This window comes from Rhineura floridana, chromosome 2, assembly GCF_030035675.1.
Source record: "Rhineura floridana isolate rRhiFlo1 chromosome 2, rRhiFlo1.hap2, whole genome shotgun sequence".
Lineage (NCBI taxonomy): Eukaryota > Metazoa > Chordata > Lepidosauria > Squamata > Rhineuridae > Rhineura > Rhineura floridana.
In genome coordinates this window covers 68,154,661-68,182,114 of record NC_084481.1, presented here as the reverse complement: position 1 = coordinate 68,182,114, position 27,454 = coordinate 68,154,661, and the positions used below count along the sequence as shown (strand labels likewise).

Genomic DNA, 27,454 nt, shown 5'->3' with positions numbered 1-27,454 from the left:
AGGCCTTTCGTATTCCTGCAATTGTGTGCATGCATATATGCACAATTGTAGTCCTCTGCTGACAGAGCTGAAAGAGAAAATGCCTATGTGCCTAATACAGAACCTTAACATTTGTGCTCATCTATCTTTCTGTAACGCTAGGAGAAAAGGTCATCACAATGGGCGTTATTTAACTAGTGCCCATGCATGAGTGAAAGGCCTTTTGATTAAGTGGGAGGCATTTGCTAACAGAGGAGAGAAGGCTTTTTGGTTGATCTCTCACCAGTCCAGAACAGGAAAAAAGGAGGGTGCTGGTTACTCCAGGGTGCAGGGGAAATCAACAAAAAATACCTCCCTTCTCTTCTGTTAGTGAACATCTGGTGCTGAAGCAACAGTACTAGAGGAAGACCAACTGGATTCCATCCAATGTAATGTATGTGAGGTTCTGCTGCTTTATAAAATCCATGTCAAGCTCTTAATGTATGCTAAATGACCCATCACTAGGCCAAGTTATTTTTGTTTCGTTTAGAAGATATAAAGTGTCAGTTTGCTCTGACAATCCTATTTAGTTCTGTCAAGTCAGCAACTATACAGTTCACTGTTTGCCTGATGTTTTTGATGTATTATGTGTCCATGCCTGGGATCTAGGTAATGTGCTGTTGTGAACTAATAAAATCAACTAGAAGAATATAAGACTTTTACTGATCTGAAATTGTTAGTAGTTATACGCATTTATATTAAGTCGTAAGTTCTAAGTAATGTTTACAGAGAAGTGAATCCCACTGTGTTCATTGGGGCTTACTCTCAGGCAAGTGTTCATAGAGTTGTGCTATAAAATGTGCACTCAAAGCACAGCTTTTTAGTCCAGGTGAATTAGTGTGTGGTCAGAAAACAAATCTGTGTTGTAGCTTAGAATCAGCAATCCCTCCGGAAGAATACACTGTATAACGCATGTTTTGCATAATAATAGAGAAAGAGACATTATCTTATAAAGGTCTCCTTTTCTGTTTAACATTGCTAATGCAAGTACGTCATTCACACAGAGTTTTTGTGCATGTAAACTGATAACTTTGACCACCTACACTGATAAAAGTGACCATCTACACTGATATATTGGGCCATCTATACAGCCAGCCCTGGTCTGCTCGTTGCTGCACCACTCTCCTCTTCCCTCCTTTTCTTACTTGGAGGAAAGTTTGAGGTGCTGTTTTCCCTATGAGTCCGGCCATCACAGCGGGTGTTAGCTCCACCTATCTTGCGAAGGCAAGAACGTCTTTGAAGTCAAGACTAGGGGCGTCAGGCCCCTCCCACTCTCCAGTTCATTCTTGCCTTCGTACGAGCAAGTTCTCAGATAGCGTAGCTTAGCTAAGTTTTCTTGTACCTACTTGTGTATGTGTGGAGATTGTTATCTGTAATTCCACTTCTCCCTCCCCTCTGTCTTGTCTTTAATCCGTCGTGTCTCCTGGAGAATTGTTGGGGGGGATCTTCCCTTACCGGTCCGTTTTCCCCAGTTTTTGAGCCTTTCAGCTCAGCAGAGACCGCGGCTGCGGTTCTCTAGCTTTTCAGGCGGGAGCTTGCGGCTGCAGCTCCCGATTTGGCCCGCTGTTTCCCTCGCTTTGGAGCCGGCTCCCACGGTCTCCTTTTTTCCCTCCCCAGGAGCTTGCGGCTGCGGCGGCTTCGTCGCTCGGCGCCGTTTTTTGCCTCCGCCTCCCGATCCTTCAATTTCCCCAGTTTTTTGAGCCTTTCAGCTCAGCAGAGACCGCGACTGCGGTTCTCTACGTTTTGTCTCTCCCGTAGTGTTTTTTCCTGTCTCCAGCCGCACTCTGTGGAGCTCTTGGAGAGACCGCGGCTGCGGTTCTCTCCCAGGCGGGAGCTTGCGGCTGCGGCTCCCTGCCTCTTTCCAACCTCCTAATTTCAGCCTGCCGAGGTCCTACCTCTCCGGAGCCTGTTGATTCGGCTCTCACAGGCTTCTCTCGGCAGTCTCTTCCTTGGGGTTTTTTAGAGCCGCAAGTGCGGCTATCGGCCCCGCGGCTCTTCCTGTGAGACTGTGCTCCACAGCCCTTCCCCCAGTTCGTTTTCCAAACAGCCGCCATTGCTTCTTCTCCCTCCGCCATTTTTGGATCATTTTTTCCCGCTCTTTTTTTCCAGGCGCCATTTTTTGAATTCAAATTTCCTGCCTTTTTTGTTACCCTGTATTAACCATCGGATACCTTCACTGCAGGCTATTTATCCGTATGTGTATTGTATTCGTGCTGCAGACAGACTTGCACAGGGCTGATTTACACACAAATTTACTGTGGCTGTAATCCTAGTGGCTGTAATCCTAGTGGCTGGATTATATTATCAAGGCTGGAGCTCCAATCCTAGTGGCTGGATCGTATTATCAAGGCTGGAGCTTTAATCCTAGTAGCTGGATTGTATTATCAAGGCTGGAGTTTTAATCTTAGTGGCTGACTTGTACTAAATCTGATTTATATTGGTATATCCTGCCCCCTCTGGGGCCGTGTACCACGCCTGAAACCCAGCCTACAGCACTAATCTGAGTGTGCCAACTCTAAATACAGCCTATATCATATTAACGCTGATACCTCAGTGCATTCTGCCCCCTCTGTGGCAGTGCACTTCACCATCTGCCAGTGTATTCTACCCCCTCCGTGGTCGTACACTGTGCCAGTTCGGGTCTTTACATCCTGCCCCCTCCGTGGCAGTGTACTGCACCCAAGTTAATATAAGATGGCAGAACAGCCAGGCATGTCGCAATCAACCCATATGGTGTCAGATCAGCCAGGCATGCCACAAACAGCCAAGCCACAACATCCTAACACGACTAAGACCAGACATGCCAAAGCACTGGCTAAGACTAAACATCTTTCCAGCCATAGCAAGCCAAAGCGCCCACGCTATGTCTCTGTGCCAACCACCACCACAGCACAGGCACACATAAGCGATATTCTCCATTCCCCTGCTGCTTCCTCTGACGAGGAAGAGTTTGTTGGCTTTCCCGCTCAGTGTTCACTTAACGAACCTCCCTCCGTTTTACCGCCCCAAACATCTGTTCCAATAGCCCCTCAGGCACATACATCTGCCACATCCGGGCTGCAGCTGTCTCCTGATTTCCTTTCCCAACTTCAAGCCATGCTGGCATTTTTCACCCAAATGCAGTCACTACCGCAAGTTCCTGCCATACCTCAACTCAACATGGACCAACATGTGTGTCATGAAGCTCATCCTTCCTGCTCACCAGATCCCTTTGACGTAGCCAGAGGCAGATGTACGGACGAAGCCTCGTATGCGGAGGAGTCAACTTTCACTGACCATGTTGAAGGAGACGACTGGAGCGACTATTCAGATCATGAGGAGGATACATCGTATCGTTTGTTTAATACCTCAGACTATCAGCCGCTAGCACGTAGAGTAGTTAATACCCTTGGTCTCCAGACTGCACCTTCAACTTCGTCCGCCCCAGCTATCAAAGGGGCCAAGGTCCTCAAGTCCCCTGCACCTACTGAACACTACATCCCGGTGCCGGACCCAATTGCCAAATTAGCCTCTGAAGAATGGGCTCATCCACTCCAAGCTCGACGCTTCAAGAACAATACATTCTGTACCTTAAATATATAACAAGTAAAATATACAAGCTGCTAATGCTATCGCATGTGTTTATTGTTTTAAATTTTTAAATTGTGTTTTAAATTGTTTTTTTAAAAGATGTATTTTAAATTGTATTTGTTTTTAGTTACTGTAAACTGCCCAGAGAGCTTCGGCTATGGGACGGTATACAAGTATAATGAATGAATAAATAAATAAATAAATAAATAAATAAATAAATAAATAAATAAGAACCTGGCTGACAGGCTTTACGCCCTAGCTCCAGACTTTGCCACCAAGTTAGACATCCCTGGCATAGATGAACCAATCGCTCGCCTCGTTTCACGATCTCTTTTGCCCAGGGAAGGGGAATCCCACTTAAAGGACACTACTGAGCGACGAAGACTTCGCCCTCCGCAAGAATCACGAGGCCACTGCCCTAGCCATGCGTGCCTCCACTTCAGCCTCCATTTTTTCCAGAGCTTCTATGATGTGGCTGGATGACCTTCTAGAGGACGCTAACCCTGATCCTGCCGCCCTCAGAAGAGCACTATTGAAATTGCGTAAGACAGCAGCTTTTGTGGCCGATGCCACTCTGGATGCCACTCAATTAGGGGCACGAGCCATGACGGCTCAAATAGTCGCTCGACGCACCCTCTGGCTTCGCCATTGGCAAGCGGATTCAGCGGCCAGATTGAACCTGTCCAGGGCTCCTTACTCCGGATCTCTACTCTTCGGCGAGGAAGCTCTAAAGGCAGTGCTGGTTGATCCAAAAGACGCCCACAAACCGGTTCTGGCCACAGTCAAGAACATCGACCACAGGCCTTTCAGGCGATTTCCTTCCTTCGGTTCTAATCAGCCCTTTCGAGGAACGCGGCCAGGAGGACGAGGCCGCGACTTCAGATCCTATGACCCCACCGCATTCAGGGGCTCCTGGAACCGACGCCCCCAGGACAGAGGTCAGTACCAAGGGCGCAGGGGAAATTCATCATCCTCATATAAGGGAGGCCCTCACCTACGCAAGTAGTATTAACACCCTCCCCATAGGTGGCAGATTACTTAATTTTGGAGATCGATGGCTGCGCCTTACTACGGTCTCCTGGATCAGGGACCTTTTCAGTTATGGCTATGCCATAGAGTTCTGGGCAACTCCATCAGACAGATTCCATCCGTCCCCTTGCCCAAGGGCACCAGCCAGGCACAACATCATGCAGACAGCTATACGCCACCTCTTGGACATAGCGGCGATAGAGCCAGTTCCCACAACTGAGAGGTCGGAAGGGGTGTACTCCCTCCTATTTGCTGTGCCAAAACGAGATTTATCATGGAGGGCGGTATTGGACCTCAAGTTTGTCAACCGTTTTGTAACATATCGCAGGTTCAAAATGGAATCACTCCATTCCATTACGGAGAGTCTGCATGAAGGAGACTTCCTGGCTTCTATCGACCTTAAGGAAGCGTATCTCCATGTGCCCATTTGTATAACCCACAGAAAGTTTCTTCGATTTGCTTTTGGCCACCAGCACTTTCAATATGGAGCGATGCCATTCGGCCTCTCCTCTGCTCCAAGAGTGTTTACCAAGGTGCTACTCATCCTAGTGGCTTACTTCCGGACCCAAGGGGTTCATATCTACCCATATCTGGATGATCTGCTAATACGGGCCAAGTCTGAGGAGCTGGCTCATCATCACTTAATGATCACCCTCAATGTTTTGCAGACCTACGGCTGGCTTGTCAACTTCGACAAAAGCCATCTCCAACCAACCCAATGCCTACTACATCTAGGGGCAATGTTGGACACCCTGCAGGCAATGGTCTTCTTGGCTCCAGATCGCATCACTGCCATCACAAGCATCGCAAGTTCCTTGATGCAACAAACATCCTCAGACGTCATGCTTCTCGCCAGAGCGCTCGGGATGTTCATCTCTACAATCCACATTGTCCCATGGGCTCGAGCCCACACTCGGCCCCTTCAATGGATTCTGTTGCCTTTTCAAAAAGACATTGCCAGCACCAACCATCGCAAAGTTCGTTTGAGCCCCGCACTGCGCCTCTCCTTCCACTGGTGGACCAAGGTTCAACACCTCTCCAAGGGCACGTCGTTCAGAGAACCCCGCAGAACTGTTGTAACCACAGATGCCAGCCTCATAGGTTGGGGAGCCCACTGCAACTCTCAGTACGTTCAGGGGGTTTGGTCCACCGCAGAGCAATCTCAAAGCATCAACTGGCTGGAACTAAAGGCTGTCCATTTAGCTCTACGTCATTTTCAGTCTCTGTTCCCTTTGGACCATGTGCTCATTCGAACAGACAACACGTGTGTAAAATCACATTTGAACAGACAGGGGGGCACCAGGTCTCGTCCTCTGCAGGACTTAGCCTCCCTCATCTTTGTCTGGGCAGAACAACATCTACAATCCCTGAAAGCAGAACATCTCAGAGGGATTTGGAATGTGACAGCAGACTGGCTCAGCAGACAACAGGTTTTTCCGGGAGAATGGAAACTTCACCCATCCATTTTCCATCGTCTCCAGTGTCGGTTCGGCGTCTTCTCAGTCGACCTGTTTGCTTCCAGTCGCAATTGCCAGCTTCCCAGGTACTTTGCCCGATACCTGGACTCAACAGCAGAAGCAGTGGATGCTCTGACAACACCGTGGCCAGACGGTCTGTTGTACGCCTTTCCTCCCATACCTTTGTTAGCCAAAACCTTGAGGAAGGCGCGAACCGAGAGGGCACAGCTGGTTCTGATAGCACCATTTTGGCCACGCCGACCGTGGTTTTCAGATCTTCCTTTTGTCCGAATCCTTCCCATCCTCTCGAAAAGGCTTGGCATTCATTAGATGTCCGGAGGGCTCTCAAGACCTACCTGTGTAGGACCCAAGAGATTCGACGAACGGAGTCCCTGTTTGTATCCTTTCATCCAAGGTCTATGGGGCATAAAGTATCCAATTCTACCTTATCCCGTTGGTTAAGGGCATGTATTACTTTAGCATATGAGTCCCTGAAGCTGTCAGTTCCAGCTAGTATAACGGCTCATTCTACCAGGTCAGCTGCCACTTCGGCTGCTTTTGCCACTAATGCTCCTGTTGCCGATATTTGTAGGGCTGCAGTCTGGTCTTCTCCACACTCGTTTATAAGGCATTATAAAATTGATCGTTATGCCTCTGCTGACGCATCTTTTGGCAGACGAGTGTTGCAACAGGTTCTTAATGAGGATTAACACATGGGTGGTCCCTCCCTGTATGGGCTGCTGTGGTACATCCCGCTGTGATGGCCGGACTCATAGGGAAAATGGACCATTGGTCTCACCTGAAGGGTGATTTTCCTATGAGTACGGACATCACGACCCTCCCAGTTGGAGGATGACTATATATTTTCTAATGTATTATATGTTACTGTTATGCTATTATATTTAAATTTAAGAGTGAAGTCAAGACTTCTAGTTCTGTTATATCGCTATGTTGGAGTCATGTTACTATGCATGGTACTATTGTGTTATTTTCCTGCTGCCAGGCCGGTTGGCCTTGTTCTTGTATTTTTAGATATTTCTCCTTAGATTCGCTGCGAATGAACTGGAGAGTGGGAGGGGCCTGACACCCCTAGTCTTGACTTCAAAGACATTCTTGCCTTCGCACGATAGGTGGAGCTAACACCCGCTGTGATGTCCGTACTCATAGGAAAATCACCCTTCAGGTGAGACCAATGGTCCATTTTCCACCACTGCCAAGACAGACTGCTTTGCCCCACCCCTTGTGGTTGAATAGTTGTATGTTTTACAGACTGCGTAGGAGGGAGGCTCTTGGGGGTTGACATCTGCCTGGGAGGGAAGCAGTTGGGGAGAGCATTAGGGACCCCAATTGCAGTGGTCGGGGGAAAGGAAAGATACAGTGGGAGAGAAGGGGCTAGCCAGTTAAGGGGTATGCAACACAGACATTTGGTGGCTATGCCATGTACAGGAATTGCAGTTGTCCTATTAGCCAGGCCTCTGGCCTCTGGGTGCTTCTACTGAATGCCAGGTCGGTTTCAAACAAATGTCCCTCATTCACGATTTGATTGTGGATGAGGAGGCCAATTGGTGTGTATTATTGAGAGCTGGATGGGTGAACTGGGCAGGGTTGTTCTCACCCAGTTATGCCCATCTAAGTACTCAGTGCAGCATCAAGGCAGACTTGAGGGTTGGGGAGGGAGAGTTGCTGTAGTCTATAGGAATTCCATCTCTCTCTCCAGGCTTCCTGTTTGCTTGAGTGGAGATCTAGAAGCTCTGTACCTGGCATTGGGCAATAGGGACAGATTACGGGTTTATTGCCCACCTCACTGCCCAGCAGTCTCCTTGCTGAGCTGACAGAGCTACTCTCAGAAGTGACTCAGAACTCACAGAGTGTGGCTTCTAGTACTTCAACATCCATGCTGAGGCCATTATCTCTGGGGCAGCTCAAGACTTCATGGCTGCCATGACAACATGGAGCTGTCCCAACATGTCACCAGCCTGATGCATATGGCAGGCCCCACTCTAGATCTGGTATTCTTGACTGGATAGGAAGAGGGTGATCTGATGGTGAGGGATATTAACCTCAGTCCCTTTTCATAGTTGGATCACTTCCTATTGAGTTTTAGACTTTCAGTGGCTTTTCCCCTCTGCAGAGGCAGGGGACCTATATTAGAATGGTCCACCTCTGGAGGCTGTTGGATCCAATTGGTTTCCAGATAGTTCTGAGGGATTTTGTGGCTATTATGACTCATACTCCTGTTGAAGCCCTAGCTGATCTGTGAAACACCCAGATGGCCTGGGCTGTTGACACAATCATTCCTGAGTGTCCTCTTCTACTTGATAGAGCCTGTTTGGCTCCTTGATGCACACCAGAGCTTAGGGCAATGAAACAAGTTGGGAAACAAGTTGAACGCAAGTGGAGAAAAACTCCAGACAAATGCAACCGAGCATTAGTAAGTGCTCCTTTTTGAGCCTACTCAGTGGCAGTGAAGAAGACATACTTTGCTGCTTCCATTGCATCCCCACTGTATCATCCAGCAGAGCTTTTCCAGTTGTGCAGGACTGTTTACACTCTGGCCCAAAGAAGGTGGTGGAACATAAAATGGCTCGCTGTGATTTGTTTGCAAAACATTTGGAGGATAAAATCACTTGCATCCGCCAGGACCTTGACTCCACTATTAGTGCAGATGAATCTCAAGAGATGTCCAGAGCACTGTCTAGTCCCATTGCATCCCATTGGATGAGTTCCAGTTTATTTATTTATTTGATTTATATCCCGCCCTTCCTCCCAGCAGGAGCCCAGGGCAGCAAACAGAAGCGCTAAAAACACTTTAAAACATCATAAAAACAGACCTTAAAATACATTAAAACAAAACTTTAAAAACATTTTTTTAAAAGCTTTAAAAACACCTTTTTAAAAAGGGTTAAAAACATTATTAAAAAACATATTAACAAGCAATTGTAACAGTTGACAGGGTCTGAGGACATGGACAAGGCACCTGGCTCAGTTTGGGCAACCACATGTGCTCTTGACTTTCACATTTCATGGCTGATAAAAACTAGCAAGGAAGAGACAGCTGGCTGGGCCAGGGAGGTAATTAATGCCTCATTGCAAGAGGGGGTGGTCCCTGTCTGCCGAAAAGAGGCTGTGGTAAGACAGTTCCTAAAGAAACCCTCCCTGGATCCAGCAAACCTAAATAATTATCAGCCAGTTACTAATGTTCCCTTCTTGGGCAAGGTTCTTCAGGTTGTGGTTGCAGGCCATATCCAGGCTCTCTCAGATGAAAGCAATTGTCTAGATCCATTTCAATCAGAGTTTGCACATGGTTTTGACACAGAAACTGCCTTTGTCACCCTGTATGATGACATATGTTGGGAGAGAGATAGGAGTGTCTCTCTATTAATTCTTCTTGATACTTTCGATACCATCAACCGTGGTGTTCTTCTGGAGCGGCTGTCCAAGTTGAGGAGTGGATGGCACTGCCTTGCAGTGGTTGCAGTTCTACTTGGATGGTTGCTTTCTGGGGGTGGTGCTTGGGGAGTATTTTTCAGCCCCATGGAGCCTTCGGTGTGGGGGTCTGCAGGGTTCAATTTTATCCAACATGCTCTTCAAAATCTACATGAAATCACTGAGTGGGTCATCCAGAGTTTTGGAGTATGTTGTCAGCAATAGGCTGATGACACACAACTCTATCATCTCTTTACATTTCCAGGTGTGGCAGTGGATATGCTAAATCAATGTCTTGCCTCAGTAATGGACTGGATGAAAGGCAATAAAGTAAAGCTCAATCCAGACAAGATTGAGGCACTGTTAGTGGGAGGTTCCCTAGACCAGATGGAGGGGATGTGGCCTGTTCTTGATGGGGTTACACTCCCTCTGAAGGAACAGGTGCATAGCTTGGTGGTACACCTGGATCCATTACTGTCATTTGAGTCTCAAGTAGGCTCGATAGTGAGGAGTGCCTTCCATCAGATTTGGCAGGGGGTGCAGCTACAGCCCTATCTGGATAGGGATAGCCCGACTTCTGTTGTCTATGCCCTGGTGACCTCCAAAATAGATTACTGCAATGCATTATATTTGGGCTGCCTTTGAAGACTGTTCAGAAACTGCAGCTGGTGCAGAATACAGTAGTCAGACTGCTCACCAGGGCAAGACGGTCTGAGCACATAACACCAATTTTGGCACAACAACACTGGCTACCAATCAGTTTCTGGGCTCAATTCAAAGTGCTGTTTTTGACCTATAAAGCCTTATATGGCACCAGACCCCAATGCCTCAAGGACTGCCTCTCCCCATATGAACCAACTCGGACCCTGCACTTGGCACTTGAGGCCCTTCTTCGTGTGCCCCCTTCAAGGGAGGTGCAGAGAGCAGGCCTTCTCAGTGGTAGCCCTCAGCCTATGGAATGCTCTCCACAGGGAGGAATTGTTTATTTTTAGGCGGTAGGCATAAACATTTCTCTTTTCCCAGGGATTTGGCTCCTAATTTTGAGGGCTTTTAGAGGGCTTTTGATGTAGTCTCTTTTCAAGGGTAGGTTGTTGCACCATTATTATATTTATGTGGTTTTAACTTTTTTGTTTTGTTTTAAGTTTTTATACTGGTTTTAGCTTTTTTATTGATTGTGGGTCGCTTTGGTGAAGAAAAGTGAATAACAAATGTAAAAACTAACTAAATGAATGAATAGTCTAAAACAGCTTTGAGAAAGCAGACAGCATGCAGTTGCACCACTCTCTAACCCAGAGAAGAAGTAATCCGTTCTTAGGATAAGCAAACAAAACACCCCCAGGTTTAGCTATAAATGTCTATCTGTCTCTCACACAATATTCAGCTTACTTTGGGAACTGCAAAAGTTGGAAAGGAAAAGGAGGCTCCTTAACAGATAAATCTGAGAAATATATTGATCCACAATACTCCCACACGCACATAAACTAGGTAATCAATTCCAAGAATCTTTGGGAAAGAGAACTAATTTTGCTTATGACTATGTTATAACATGCCAGATGTTGCTGAACTACAACTCCCATCATCCCAGGCCACTGGCCATACTTGCTGGAGCTGTTGGGAGTTGTAGTTTACCAACATCTGGATGGCCAAATGTTCCCCACACCTGTCCTATTATGTTATTATTATTATTTATTTATTATTTATTAGATTTGTATACCGCCCGACTAGCAATAGCTCTCTGGGCGGTGAACACAAGAAATACAATAAAATCACATAGTATAATACAGCCAAAAACATCTGCCTGGCTTCTTAGGGAACAACATTTGTCTTGCAAATGATCCTATATGGGGCAACTGTTTAAGAAGCATGGATACATAAAATCCATTTCTGTTGAGAAAATACCTGTTCCAGAAATCAAAGATAGATTTAAAACCAATAAGGATTTGAAAGGGTCTCAAAGTGAACAAATTAGCTTGGTTGCTTGTTTGGAGTAGCTAGATCTTTGGGCTATGCTAAGCAAGGTGTTCTCCTGTGGACGGAGCTATAGAGCTAGGAGGAGTAGGAATTTCTAGGTATCACACCATTTGCCAGGTCACAGCGTATTCCCCAGCACAGGGCAAATCTTTTCTTCTCTGTAGGCACCAGGTAGTTGTTGGGGATATAAATGTGCTGAGCCCTGGGAGGCAATTCTGACTTGTATAGCATCTGTTCTCGGATGCTCCAACGCGCACCTTTCCTGGGATCTTCCCCTGGCAGCCGCAGCGATTCCCAGTCATGCTTATGCTCCAGGTAACGGGCTACCCAATCTGTCTTCATTCTGTTCCTGCTTAGCTGCTCCAGTCTTGGTAATATGAAGGACTCTGGGTGGCCAGCAATGATCAAGTCCTGCTCGTAGGTTGTGATGCTGCGGCTCTGGCTCTCTCTTTGGGACCCTCGGCTCTGGCTCTCCTCTGTAGTTCTCCAGGAATAAGCAATCTCAGACTCTGGGCAAATGCTTGGCCCACTCTCCTCCTCTGATGACTCCTCCTCTACTTCTTGCTGAGTCTTCAGACTGTACATTCTTTGACTCAACTCCCCGCACTCAGGGTCACTCGGACTGCTAGTCTCTGGTTCGCTGATAATGGACTCGTCCGTCACCTCTACTTCTCCATCGGGCCTTCACCTCAAAACTTTCCTTTTCATCACAGGCTTCCTAGCAACTCTGGGAACCTCAGGAGTTTTTGATTGCAAGGCGGATCCTGTCTGAAGGTGTCTGATCATCACAGGAAGTGCAGGTCTGGCCAAAGAGGCCACCGAAGCTCTTGTGTAGGGGTCTAGCTGAGGTGCAGCACGTGTCTTCCTTGGGCTATCACCTTCTCCCTGTTCTGCACAAAGGCGGATAAAGGCCATTGCAGCTTCCTTGAGCTGATCTTCACGGCTCATAGAGGCCCAGTGGTAGCGATCAGGTCCCATCAGGGCTTCCATTGCTGTGCTTTGCTTGGTGAAGTTACCAATTCTGCTCGCCGCCTGCTCGGCTTCCTTCTGCCCTCGCGCAACAACACTTCAATGTGTAAATAGCTAAATTTTAGGGACTGAAACAGTTGAAGGATATATAATTCAGTCTTTTGTCTATGTAAAGGCAATGAAGAATCAATTAGCTTCTATGCTCTTTGGTCAAGGGCAAAGTTTAAAATCTTTTGATCTCAGGAGATAAAGAGTAGCCCCACTTGACAGATTGTTCCTGTCTTCTGGTAAGAAAACAAGGTTTTTGTAGCCTCCTAAATGGAACATTTATAGTTTTATTAATTCTGTTCTTTTCACCAGACACCATTGTAAATGTTTCTGACCTTCATAATGGATGGGGGAAAGGTCCCAAGTGACACGAGAAGGGGCTGAAGAACCTCTATCTCAGAATATCCACCTCATTAGCAGAGAATAGCAATGGGGTAAAATTGTTTCAGTTCACATTTAAAGGCTAACTAACCTAATTAGCACTTTCCAAAATAATATGTGAAGTGGAACACAGCCATTCTTTGAAATCTGCACATCTTCAAATTTTGCAATGCAATTCTTCAGCCAGGTAATATTTACCAAAATGCATATACTAGGGTAAATTGTGCATTTAATACGAAAATATTAGGCAAATGCATACAAAAATGTGTACATTAGGATAAATTCATACTAAAATGCTGATGAATTTTCATGAGGACTGCTTCAGTTAAAAAATTGCAAAATGATGTGGAAATGTGGAGAACTGAATTGAAGATTGGGAAAATGAGAAAGTGAGGGAAAACAAAATTGACATATTTACCCATCCCATTATGGACATATCAGAAACAGAATCATCACCACATTTCTGCCTCAAATAGGATTTCTACCTGTCTATTTTATACTTAGAATGTAGAAAAATTATTATCTATATGTATATGTAACCTCGACACTCAAAAGCTGGAAATGGCTGAGGAAGGGAGCACATTTGTTAGAGTTGTGATTTCTTTTCTCTGTTGAGTCTTCCACAGACCTAGGCTTCCATGCAGCATATTCTCACGTGAGTCTGGAATGACCTCACTTGGAATTATGTTCCTTCTGTTCTGCATAGCAGCCTAGGTTAGAGAAACAAAATGGATAAATCTGGGGTGAATCATGTGACACAGAGGAGGACAGTGTGTATGGGAGAAAACACTGCCCAAACCAAACCTGCTCTCTTCCCCAGCCAAACTTGTCTCTTTCCTGAGCTGACTACAGAATGGCTCTAAGAATATGGCTGCTGGACTGTACAGTGTCCAACTAACTCAGCATTCTATTTACAATAGTAGCCAGGCAAATGCTTTCAGGAAGGTCATAGGCAGGCATTAGAGAAACAGTTATTTTCAATTGTTCCCATCAACAACTGAGATCCAGTCTTACTGCCCCTGGACATGGAGGTTCAGTTTAGCAATCATGGCCACTAACCACTGATAAACTTATATTCTATTAATTTGTTTCAGTGAATTTGTCTAATCTTACTCTATTGCCTCACTAAATATGTCTATTGTTATGAGTATGGGGGTTGGAATGGATTATTCCTGAGGGTCCCTGTCCAACCTCTGATTTGGAATCCTATGCCTTGGAATGAGGAACTCACTCTGCTGGTCAGATGAGTCTTTTGTTAAACAAATAGAGTTGCCAGGCAGGATAATGGGTCTATCAGTTGCCCAGCAACTGCTGGATGGGCCAGGAAGATCGTTTTGTCATTGAAACTCTTCAGGAGAGCCCCTCCCCTCCTGAAGCCTAGGAGAGGTTTTGTGTTTTTTAGTTGTTCTAGAGAAAGGCTGTTAACTGGAGGCAGGCAGAGAGACTGGCTCTCTGCACCATGGCATTTGGGGTGCCTCCTGTAATACAGATGGAAAAGCTGAATATTGGACTGCTGATGCCTTGAACCCCTCCATCCTAAGCTCAGGTTGGAATGTGTGTAAATAAATACACCATATTTCATAAAGACACAGCAGTCTCCGCTGACCTTCTTCCCAAAGGAAACCAAACCCTGGATGAGCGCAGGGACCCCTGAAATTTCACCGCTCGGAGATTGGGGAGGCATGCAACACTATTTTAAAAAACAAATCTAACCTATGTTTTTATTGGCTGGTGAATTAGATCATCATTGGGCATACCCAGCCCTCCTTAGCTGATCAACGTTTCTATTTCATAATTTGACTCTGAATTGTTGATATTACAGCAACATTCATCCCTTGGCAATGATTAAAGTAGAACAGATGTCTGGCAGGCGTTTGTTTTGGCAAAAAAGGGAATATCCTTATTAGCATCAACAATTGTGTATAGACCAGGTCATTATGTACTTCATGATTGTGTAAGGGTTTTGTACATAATTTCGACAACATTTTCCCACTTCACTCTATATTCACATTCATTTTCACAAAGCTAGCTGCACAGCATATGTTACTGATAATATTCCATCAGTAAGCTCCTCCATCGTCTTCTAGATTTCTCCACTGTACCTTTGGAAAACAAACAACTAGAGAGGCATTCTAGATCTCAAGATCCTAAGGAGGCTCTTATACATGAGACCTATGTCCATATTCTATAGGATATCATGATGGAGACCTGTGCCCATATTCCCATGTTCATTGCTCGCTGTAGCTTCCTTGCTTAGAACTCCAGCTGCTTCCAATTTTAGGCTGAGGCTGGTTTCAACCCGAGAGTATTCACCAACTTTATGTTGGAGATGGTAGCCCATATGAACTAGACCAAAGTATTACATCGTATTTGTTCACTGTATATTAAAAGGGCAGAAAGATTGCAGAGTCATATTATTCTGCCTGAATTGCCATGGCTTTCCAATCAACAGGAACAAATCTTCCCTGGTCCAAGTGTAGAGTATGTGGCACCAGGGAGTCCTGATGGGGTTGTTCTTAGGCAACAGTATTTCCTTCAAATGCAGGTCTCTGCAAAACACCCAAACTAGCAAAACATCAAGGATCTAGAATATTGTACTGTGTCTGGTCAGTCCTTTGAAAAAAAACCTGAGCTCATGGGATAGAGAAGGCCAGTAGAGGCACAACAGAGCATCAGTTATCTTAGGCTCTAGGCAAGACACCTTGCAATCTGAGGATTTTTAAACACTGTCTAGAGAGCCAGTGTGGTGTAGTGGTTAAGGTGTTGGACTACAACCTGGGAGACCAGGGTTTGAATCCCCACACAGCCATGAAGTTCACTGGGTGACCCTGGGCCAGTCACTGCCTCTCAGCCTCATGAAAACCCTATTCATAGGGTTACCATAAGTCGGAATCAACTTGAAGGCAGTACATTTACATTTACATAGAAACAAACAAGTATATCATTTGGATATACATATCAGCTACCAAGGAGGTCAATGAAGGAGGTTCATGAAGAAATTGCCCGTTTCTTATATGAAAACCTATTTTTTCTTTCATCTTAGGAGAACACATCAATAATACCTTTGCAAAGAGAAACAGATTTACAAAGTTGGCCAAATCTGGTTTAGCCACAGTAGTACCTCTCATATTAACCATATTTATGCAAAGTTTCATAACTCTGATATTTTCAACCTCCTTACATCTCCAATGAACAAGAAGTTGGTAAGACATCTATGGGAAGCCTGCAAGGAGGACCCAAGTACAACAGTGCTCTCCCTACTTGCGATTCCCAGCAAGTGGTATTCAGAGCCATAATGCCTCCAACAGTGGAGGAAGAACATAGCAATCGTGGCCAATTGTTATTGATAGTCTTACCCTCTATGAAACTGTATAATCCTCTTTTAAAGCTATCCAAGTTGATGACCATCACTACATCTTGTGGGAGTGAATTGCTTACTTAAACTATGTGCTGTATGAAGAAGTACTGATGGAAATCTCCATAAGAGGCTTCTAGTATACCACAGCCCTGGTGACCTCTCTGCAGAAACACATTACAAGATTTACTTGGAAAGAGCTAAATTTGGCTTAATTTTACATTGACCAGAAAAATCTGATTCCCATAACTAACCTGTAAAGAATCCTAGTAAAAATAGACCTCTCGTTTGTTCTAGTTCTGAACCCATATCCAAGATAACCTTCCGACATACTGGAATAGATCTTGTGCAGGTTCTATTAAGAAAGTCTACCAGACTACTTATTGAGTCTCTGCCAGCTAGTATACTAACTAGAGGAAGAAAGGAAGCTATCCAGAATACTAATACTCTAATTAGGCAGGTGCTGTCTGCAGTATCCTTAGCCATATCAGGAAGCTTGTCATTTCAAGGGTTTTCATGTTCAGACATTTCTAAATAAGTTGCCTCAGCTATTCAGCTTTACAGCTCTCTGAATACACCCATTCCCTAAAACCTTAGATAATTCTTTCAATTATCCATAATTAGTATCACATTTGATAATGTCTATCAATGCAAACATTATGTCACTTAAAATTAATCTACTTTCATACCACATATAATTTTGTTGTTATGTGCCTTCAAGTCAATTATGACTTATGGCGACCCTATGAATCATTGACCTCCAAGAGCATTTGTCATGAACCACCCTGTTCAGATCTTGTAAGTTCAGGTCTGTGGCTTCCTTTATGGAACCAATCCATCTCTTGTTTGGCCTTCCTCTTTTTCTATTCCCTTCTGTTTTTCCCAGCATTATTGTCTTTTCTAAGTGAATCATGTCTTCTCATTATGTGTCCAAAGTGGGATAACCTCAGTTTCATCATTTTAGCTTCTAGTGACAGTTCTGGTTTAATTTGTTCTAACACCCAATTATTTGTCTTTTTCGCAGTCCATGCTATGCACAAAGCTCTCCTCCAACACCACATGCTACCATTTTTCTGCCTGAGGCTAGTGTAGTATACCAAATGAAAAGCACAAAGTAAACACATAGAGTAAAATCATCAGGTTTATATGGCCATCATTCAACTGTTTTGGACTCCAGATGGAAAAATACTTTCTTTCTTTCTTTATTTGTTTGTTTGTTTGTTTATTTATTAATTATTAGATTTATATGCCGCCCTTCCTCCCAGTAGGAACCCCACTTCCCCTTCAGTGAATTTTTGCAAGGGAATTATATCCAATCACAGGTAGGTGCCATCAGGGCCAGCATTAGGGGTGGGTGAGCTGGGCAGTTGCCTGGAATGTCTAGCTGAGGGGGGGGGGCAACAAGCCGAGCTCAGTGGCTGTATTTTTTTTAATGTATTGTCTGCAACAGAAGAAGACTGAAAGAGCTACAGCCTGGAAGATTGTAGTATATGGCAATACTGTCTTTTTCAGACTAGTTACACCACTCCAACAGAGAGGGCCTACTTCTTGTAGCTGAGGAGGAAATGTTGGAGCTCATGGAACAGCTTGCAGCAGAAGCCATTTTGTGTGTGTGCTGAACATAATAAAGGATATACGTCTACAGCTTAGTGAGAATAATCTTTTCGAGAGCCAGCCATACCACATGACAGAGACTTCATTGGGAACCTAGAACTAGAACACTGAAAGCAGGGCAGCAAATAAAAGGTAGGTCACTCAGGACCTTTTCATACACATTGCTGGGGAAAAGCCTCAGAGAAGCAGGGCATGTTACACTGCTATGTTTTGCAATCCTGTACCAGCCATGCAACTTGGTAACACTGCAAGCTTAGAGTGGCTGGGGATGGGGGAGAATTTGCCCCAGGTCCCCACAAAGGAAGTGGGGCCTGTCTTAGTTCCTGTGTGTGCCATTGGCCCATGCCCTGATCCTGCTATGTTGCTCCTCAGAATTCTTTGTATTTTGTTTAAAGTTTTCACAAAAAGAGGAAATGGTATATTTGAGTGTAAGATGACACTGAATCTCAACATGCAATTATGACACAGTTGGACTTGTTCCTGGCAATGATGAAGTAAATATTTTACATAGTTGTGTATGAAACAGAATGGATACTAATTTGAGGCTTAAGCTGGCTATAAGATGTTTCCATGGGAGGCTGAAAGGGAGGGGCCTGCTTTTTAACTAGGCCTGCAACTCAAATGTAAGGGACTCTAAACCACTAATGGTAAGGTAAAATCTTTCTTTATGTCTGGGCAGCAATAGAATAAGTTTGGTCAGGCAGGCCTATGATTGGCTCAGGCCAGGTAGCCCTGGTTTCAGAATTTGATGTAAGGAGAGAAGGAACAGGGAAGGCTTTAAGGAGGGATTCCATGGCAGAGCAGGCAGCCTGTTCTTGTGAGAGAAAGAACTCCAGGGCTGCCAGGGTAAGAGTTCAAGTAGTGAGTAAGTGACTGAACACCACCTAAGATTTTCAGGCATGTTGCCACTAGAGAGTAATTTTCTGTGGCAGTTATATCAAGGAAAGGTATAGGAGTGGTAAAGGTCTGAGTGAGTAGTAGAGAACACCAGCAGCCGCCCACATCCAGAAGACCTGTGAGATTGAGGCCTGGGAAGCAGAAAGAAGCTCTGCCGGAAGGGATTTGGAGAGAAAGAACTCAGGAGAAGCACAACCTGATCCCTATTCCCTTATCCCCATGTAAGAAAAAATGAAGCAAGCAATACTTTTCACATGTGGCCATCAGCTTTGTATTCACAAGCATGGGCCCTTGTAGGGGACAGCAACAGGGCCCTCAATATCCCACCTGTACCAGGCCCTATAAACCTTCTGCTGGTCCTGCAAAGCTGACCATGGGGAAGGTGGTTGCTGAAGGCACTCCTCGCCCAGGGCATTATTTATCATAGGGCTGGCCCTGGGTGCTATCTCCACAATATTTAGCCACACCAGGACCTTGTCATCTTCAGACATTCATGTTCAGAAGTTCCCACAAGTATTGGTTTAACTCAACGTACTCAGAATCGATTGTTCCATGTAGGACTCTCTCTCTCTAGACAACTATGGGCCCTTCATTCACTCTCAGAATTAGTATCTCACTGGATAGCTTCTATTATATATGACAGATTAGAATGGCCATTAATATGAATCTTCATACCCAAAATACTAATTTCCACAGGTCCCAAGAGTTAGTGTTACCATGTTTCCATCAGAGACCATTGCACCAAAAAGAAAATACAAATTGAATAAGGCCAGAACTCAATTATTTTTTTTTCCCTTCAGGTAATCTTTGTTGGAAAGTAGATCCCAGGTCTCCTTTTCTAAGATAATGTACTGAGATGCTTGCAAGGACACGAGAGTTGTCTCCGCAATTAGACAACAGGCAGCACTAGCTTGTGCAATTATCTAGGCCGCTCACAATAGATATGTTTGGGTATCACTTCAACAATGACTAGGAGGTCTTGGTCAAAGCCTTCTTTGAGAAGAATATATTCCAATTCTTTGCCTAAGTACATTGGTGCCAGGCAAATGGGATTGGAGATGTTCTGATTCTCTCAGAGATGAATGACTGCTTTCGGACATTGCATTTCTGATTGTCTTTCCTCGCTGAACTTTTTTTTTTTTACTTACCACCCTATAGTTTAACATAGAATATGAAGTACCTATATTTCATGTGAGGCCACTGGTCACTAATTCTCTACCATGACTGAAAGGAGTTGTCCAAGATCTCATGCAGAAGTCTTTCCCAGAAATCCTGCCTAAGATTCTTTAACTGGAGATGCTGGGGACTGAATCTTAGATCTTTATAGAGAGCATGTGCTCTACCACTGACCTATTGGCCACTCTTCATTGGTTTGTTACTGGAAGATTCTAGCCTGTTCACTGATGCCTGTAGTGTCTGCCTGGGATTGCTCTTTTATTTAACTTCAGAATTTATAGCCTGCCTTTCAACAACCAGTCCCAATGAGGTGTACAACACAAATTTAACACAATATAATAAATGCATATAAAAACAGGGGAAAAAAGATAAATATCTATTAACAAGTTAATAATAAACTTCTTGGTGCTGCCTCTGAAGACAGTTCATTAACCTCAGCTTGTGCAAGATTCTGCAACCAATTATTAACTAAACGAAATCTGTGCAATATTATGTTATATACATATACATACATACATACATACATATACACAAAAAGGAGACGCTTGTCTGCAAAGGTTCCATCTAAGAAGACTTATTACAGCTCAATGTGTTTTGGAAATATAAAGAAGTCAACTATCCACAAATAAAGAAAAATGTATACAGTCCACTTCATCAGATGCAGAAGGGTTATTCTGAGTTACAGGTTTATATACACATGGCTTGGGAGTGGATGAAAATTGTAAATAGTGAGGCCCAAGGAAAATGAAATACAGAAAAATAAAGACAGTGATAATTATGTAACTAACAGTGGTAATTCACAAAACAGTTGTTGATAATTAAGACTTCCTAGCATTGGTAAGTCAATTAAACAATATTAGCCAGGGTTGTGGGGCAGAACTGCAGAACTGCCCTCTCAACATTGGTGTTGCTATAGCTAACCTGTGTATGGTGCTAGAGCAGACATGGGGTGAAGCTGCAGTTGTATAGGTGGTGATGAGGTTGGGGTTGTGTAGATGCACCAGTGCTCATGCCAGTGCATCCTGCAGCCTAATTCAGTTGCTGCCCTGTCCTATACCAACTCCATCTAGGTAAGATGTAGTGACATCTATGTCAGAATGGTGCCTCTACCCCACCACATCGACAACTACAACAATGAATGTGTATAATGTGCTAAAAATATTTTGTTGTGTTTCAGTCCATAAGGGATATCATAGAATAGTAGAGTTGGAAAGGGCCTACAAGGCCATCAAGTCCAACCCCCTGCTCAATGCAGGAATCCAAATCAAAGCATTCCCAACAGATGGCTGTCTAACTGCCTCTTGAATGCCTCCAGTGTTGGAGAGCCCACTACATCTCTAGGTAATTGGTTCCATTGTCGTATGGCTCTAACAGTTAGGAAGTTTTTCCTGATCTCCAGTCGAAATCTGGCTTCCTGCAACTTTAGCCCATTATTCCATGTCCTGCACTCTGGGATGATTGAGAAGAGATCCCAGCCCTCCTCTGTGTGACAACCTTTCATGTACTTGAAGAGTGCTGTCATATCTCCCCTCAGTCTTCTCTTCTCCAGGCTAAACATGCCCAGTTCTTTCAGTCTCTCCTCATAGGGCTTGGTTTCTAGTTCCCTGATCATCCTTGTTGCCCTCCTCTGAACCTGTTCCAGCTTGTCTGCATCCTTCTTGAAGTGCAGAGACCAAAACTGGACACAGTATTCAAAATGAGGCCTAATCAGTGTTGAAGAGAGGGGAACTAATACTTCACGCGATTTGGAAACTATACTTCTGTTAATGCAGCCTAATATAGTATTTGCCTTTTTTGCAGCCACATCACATTGTTGGCTCATATTCAACTTGTGATCAACGACAATTCCAAGATCCTTCTCACATGCCATATTGCTGAGCCAAGTATCCCCCATCTTATAACTGTACATTTAGTTTCTTTTTCCTAAGTGTAGAACTTTGTATTTATCCCTATTGAATTTCATTCTGTTGTTTTCAGTCCAACGCTCCAGCCTATCAAGGTTCCTTTGAATTTTGTTTCTGTCTTCCATGGTATTAGCTGTGCTCCCCAATTTTGTATCATCTGCAAATTTGATAAGCATGCTCTGTACCTCCTCATCCAAGTCGTTAATAAAAATGTTAAAGAGCACTGGGCCCAGGACCGAGCCCTGTGGTACCCCACTCGTTACCTCCCTCCAATTTGAGAAGGAACCATTGATAAGCACTCTTTGAGTATGATTCTGGAGCCAACTGTGGATCTACCTGATAGTTGTTCCATCCAGCCCACATTTAGCTAGCTTGCTAATCAGAATATCATGGGGCACTTTGTCAAAAGCTTTGCTGAAGTCAAGATATATTATGTCCACAGCATTCCCACAGCCTACAAGCGAGGTTAGCCAATAAAAAAATGAGATAAGATTAGTCTGGCAGTATTTGTTCTTCATAAATCCATGTTGGCTCCTAGTAATAACTGCATTGTTTTCAAGGTGCTTACAGATTGACTGCTTTATAATCTGCTCCAGCATTTTTCCAGAGATTCATGTTAGGCTGACTGGTCTGTAGTTTCCTGGTTTCTCCTTTTTGCCCTTTTTGAAGATAGGGACAACATTAGTTCTCCTCCAGTCATCCGGCACTTTACCAGTCCTCCATGATTTCGTAAAGATAATAGACAGTGGTTCTGAGAATTCTTCAGCCAGTTCCTTCAATATTCTAGGATGCAGTTTATGCCCTGCTGATTTGAACTCAATCAAAGTGATTAGATATTCCTTGACCGTTCATCTATCAATCTCAAGCTCCAATCCTGCCCCTTCTACTTCATGTTTCCCAGGAGGGTCATAGACCCTTTTTTGGGGGAAGACTGAGCCAAAGTAGGAATTGAGCACTTCTGCCTTTTCTTTGTCAAGTTATCATTTTGCCATCCTCATTGAGTAGCTGTGCCATCATTTCTTTTCTCTGTCTTTTACTACAGACATACCTGAAGAAAGCTTTTTTGTTGTTTTTAGCATCTCTCGCTAACCTCAGCTCATTCTCAGCATTAGCTTTCCTGACGCCATCCCTGCAATTCCATGATACGTGCCTGTACCCTTCCTTTGTGGCCTGATCTTCTTTCCACTTCCTGTATGAGTCCTTTTTTGTTTTTAGGTCATCTCTAAGCTTTTTTTGAAGCCACATTGGCTTCCTCTGCTGTTTTCCCCCTTTTTTCCTTGTTGGAATTGCTTGCCATTGCGCTTTTAGAATTTCCTTTTTTAGAAACTCCCACCCATCTTGGACTCCTTTTCTCATTAGGGTTGCTTGCCATGGAACCATACTTACAATTGTTTTGAGTTTATTAAAATCAGCTTTCTTGAAGTCCAGGGTGCGCATATGGCTACTCTCAGCTTTTGCTTCTGTTAAAATCAAGAATTCAAGTATGGTGTGGTCACTTTCCCCCAAAGTTCCCATAACTGCCACTTCATCCACCAAATCATCTCTATTGGTTAGAATCAAGTCCAGGATAGCTGATCCTCTGGTTGCTTCCTCCACTTTCTGTAGGAGGAAATTATCTCCAACAAAAGTCAGAAATTTATTGGAGGGGCCGTGTTTGGCAGAATTTGTCTCCCAACAGATATCGGGATAATTGAAGTCCCCCATTACTACTACATCATGCCTCCTCGAAACATTGGCAATTTGCTTTGCAAAAGTTACATTGTCGTCTTCTCCTTGATTGGGTGGTCAGTAGTAGACTCCAAGCACCACATTCCTTTTATTACTTGCCCCATTAATTTTAATCCAGATTCTCTCGATGGAGCTACCAAGCTCATCTTCCTGTATTTCTGTGCAGGGGTATATATTTTTAACACATAGCACAACTCCACCTCCCTTTTTATTCCTTCTGTTCTTTTTGAACAAGTTATATCCTTCAATTGCTGGTATTCCACCCTTGGGAGACAACCCACCAAGTTTCAGTTATGCCCATTAAGTCGTAATTACCGTCCTGTATTAAGAGTTCAAGTTCGTCCTGGTTGTTTCCCATGCTCTGTGCATTAGTATACAGACATCAAAGACCATGTGATTTATGGCTTGACTTCCTTACTACATTTTTCTGAGGGCTGTTACTGGGCCCTATTAGAGCCGATCTCTCTGTTCCCATTATTGTGCACAAGCCTCCCCCTTAGGATTCAGTTTAAAGCCTTCTTGATGAACTTCTCCATGCTGTGGCCAAACACATTCTTCTCAGTCCTTGTGAGATGCAACCCATCACTTGCCAGCAATCCATCTTCCAGGAAGCATAGCCCATGGTCCCAGAATCCAAATCTCTCATGTTGGCACCACCTTCGTAGCCATTCATTTGCACAGAGTATTTTTCTTTCCCTTTCTAATCCTCTTCTAAGTACTGGAAGGATGGATGAAAAAACTATCTGGGCCCCAAAGTCCTTGAGTTTCCTTCCCAGAGCTTCAAAGGCTGATGTGATTTCTTCATAGCTCTGTTTGGCAGTATCATTTGTTTCCACATGGATGAGGAGAAAGGGATACCTGTCAGTGGTTTTGATGAGTGATGCCAACCCTTCCGTCACATCTCTGATCTGTCCTGGTAGACAGCATACCTGGTGAGTCCACGGATCTTCTCGGCATACTTGGGTTTCAATCCCACACAGTAGCAAGTCTCCCACTATTAGTACTCTTCTCTTCTTGTTGTGGGGCGTGGTTTCATTACTCCTGCTTGACTGAGCTTCAGCCTCTTGCTTGTTGTTGCATGGGGTCTCCTGTAATTCTTCCACCACAGGCTGTCCTCCTGTCTCGAGTGGTTGAAAGTGGTTCCATAGTTCCATTGGTGAAGGGTATAGCTCTTCTGCTCCTGTCACCCTTTCCCATGGAGTTTCTTCCACTTTGTTGTTCCTCTCCAAAGTAGTCGCCTCTTATGCTACCACATGGTTGTTCTTCCACCTCCACTTCTCTTTGCTGCTGTTGTTCTAGTGTTCTGTCTAAGAACTCCTCATCTTCTCTTATCGTCCTCAGTGTGACCACCCACTATTCCAGGCCTCTCACTTTTTCTTCCAACAGTGCCACGAGCTTGCATTTGTTGCACGTGTACGCCATGTTGTTCTCATGCAAGATAACAAACATGGCACATGCCTTGCATGTCACAACCACTGGAGTATCCTTCCCATTCATACTCTCTTCTACCTTTTGTTTCTTTCTAACTACTTGTTTTGGAGTGGCCTGTGCTTTGTCTTGTCCTACTTCAGGGTAAACTTGAGAGTCCCACTGGTATGAGGTGCACTGTACAAGAAGAATTAGTTTTTTTTAGAGAGACCCCCTTGACCTCCCCTGTCGAACTCCTTTGTCAAACTCCTGTTTGCTCTCCCTGTTTGCTCGCTCTCTGAAAGCTTGCTTGCTTGTATCTCCTCTCCTGTGGAGCAGCTGAGACAGCTTCCTCTGCTCTGCTCAGTTAGGAGTCAGGAAACAGAATGGAAGTCCCAGCACACACAGCTGCTGCTTGTTGCCCTCAGCAGTTCTCAGGCCATGCTCTTAAGCCAATAGCTATCAAGCTTTCCAATCAAGCTGCTATGGAGCCCTTCAGAGCACATGGCCAGGGCCGGTTCTAACGGGTGGCCAGGTGGGGCTACAGGGGGCCCTGTGCTCCCCTTCTGCAATCCACGGCAGGATTGCTGCCGTGGATAGCAGGACAGGAGCTTCAGAGCCTCCTGCCATTCCTCCGCTTCACCTACCTTTCTCTCTGCTGCCAAGATGGCAGCAGAGGCTTCAGACCCTTAGAGAAACCTCGGCCACCATCTTGATTGATGGCAAACCTGCGTGCGCATTGTGAGCAGCCGAAAAAACAGCACAGAGAAAGGTAACTAGAGAGGGGGAATGGCAGGCGGCTTGGGATCCCCGCTCTGCAATCCACTGTACCAATCCTGTCATGAATCGCAGAACGGGAGTGCTGGGGCCCGGGGCAGCCTGGTGTGCAAGGGCCCCAGCATGCACATGGCTTAGAGCACACAGCTTCACAGCCCTTTTGGCCTTTTTTCCCCCTTGCTACAGCTTTGTCAAACTCCTGTTTGCTCTCCCTGTTCGCTTGCTCTGTTTGCTCACTCTGAAAGCTGCCCTGCTTATATCTCCTCTCCTGTGGACCAGCTGAGACAGCTCCCTCTGCTCTGCTCAGTTAGGAGTCAGGAAACAGAATGAACATTGAACATTGGTAGTTTTACAATGCTGTTTTCCTCTGAAGTTCCTTTGTAACAGGGTGGCCACTCTGGAAAATCCCCAAACAATGCTGTGCACATGACAGTTTGGGAGGCAATGATAGTTACAAGGAGGAACTTGACAAGAGGTTCGCTGCTGTTGCTCCTCTTTTAAGTTTTGTAATTTTAAAGAAAAAGAAAAAAGGAAGTGATGGTATGACAAAAGGGCAGGCATTTTTTTTTTAAAAAAAAACCTGTTGCCCTTCTGAAAAAAATACCAAAAGGGGGAAACAACAATTTGGAGGGCATTTTCAGTTCAGTCCTAATTCTAAGCTGAATTTTCTTGTTATTATGGAGATGGGGATGTTCCTTGCATCCTATTATTAGTTTATTTTAAACTGTGTCTTATGGATCACAAGAGTCAGGGCTGTTTCAAGATATTTTGATGTCTGAGGTGAAGACAAGATGATGTCCCTCTTCCATTCCACATGAAGATGTCAACCATACTGGAAATTGACCCTTACTCCAACACTGGTGATTGAACAGTGTATTCCATCATACCTGAGACTCGCTTAATCAGGCTGCATGGCACACATAGCTCTGTCCTCCAACAGTGAGAAATAGCTAGAGAGCTCAGGAGGAATGGCTGCCCCCCTCCCAGCATCTGTTGACTGAGGAGGCATCATCACTCTTAGGTTGACCCTGAAAGGAGCACTATGTTCCTCTCATAAATGCCTTTCCATCATTTGAACAGAAAAGAAATTTGCAATATGTCCTATTTTCCCATTTCTACTAATCTTCAGTGTTTAATAACTTTGCTTTTCACACCATGTTATGTTAGTAACTTGCCCTAGTTGTCAGAAATATATAGAAATTATATGAGGTGTAAAATATAGCTAACAAGATATCTTAGTTATATAAGCTGAAAATAATATAATTCTAAAAATGTTCATCTTCTAATTAGACTTTCTATCCTAATTACAAGAAAATTATTTATGTACAGAAAATATGTAACCTGTGTCCTATATATTATACTATTTATTTATTTACTAACAGAGCAATCCAACTCAGGGGAAGCTGGTGTAAGTTATGCTGGAGCAAGAGAAGCCAGAGTGAAGTTCCACCACATCCAATTGCCATTCAGAAACCTCTGTCTTGATTGAACCCCAGGTCAGCCTGGAGCTGTGTGCAGGGTCCATAAATTAAAAGTCTGTTCTCCCAAATACCCCTAGCGGGGAGTAAGCCCTCCCCATTGACTTCTATTGCAATTATTTTCTTAGACCAACCTTTTTCCTGGCATAACTTCTGCCAGGATTGGGACCTGCAAAAGTGCTCCAAACATCAGTTGGATATGACCTAAATCCCCCATCTACGGCTGCTCCCTTGAAGCCTTTCTCGGGC

General features: G+C 44.5%; 2 protein-coding genes across 2 annotated transcripts in view; both read right to left on the bottom strand.

The window, feature by feature from the left end:
* The window catches only part of LRP1B (LDL receptor related protein 1B), a 524,827-nt gene that overhangs the window by 276,890 nt on the left and 220,483 nt on the right, over positions 1-27,454 (bottom strand). The window lies entirely within an intron of this gene.
* LOC133376538 (centriolar and ciliogenesis-associated protein HYLS1-like) lies at positions 11,547-12,530 on the bottom strand. Its single transcript, XM_061608879.1, is given in 1 exon segment — positions 11,547-12,530. A coding segment is annotated over 1 exon segment (915 nt). The 5' UTR covers positions 12,462-12,530.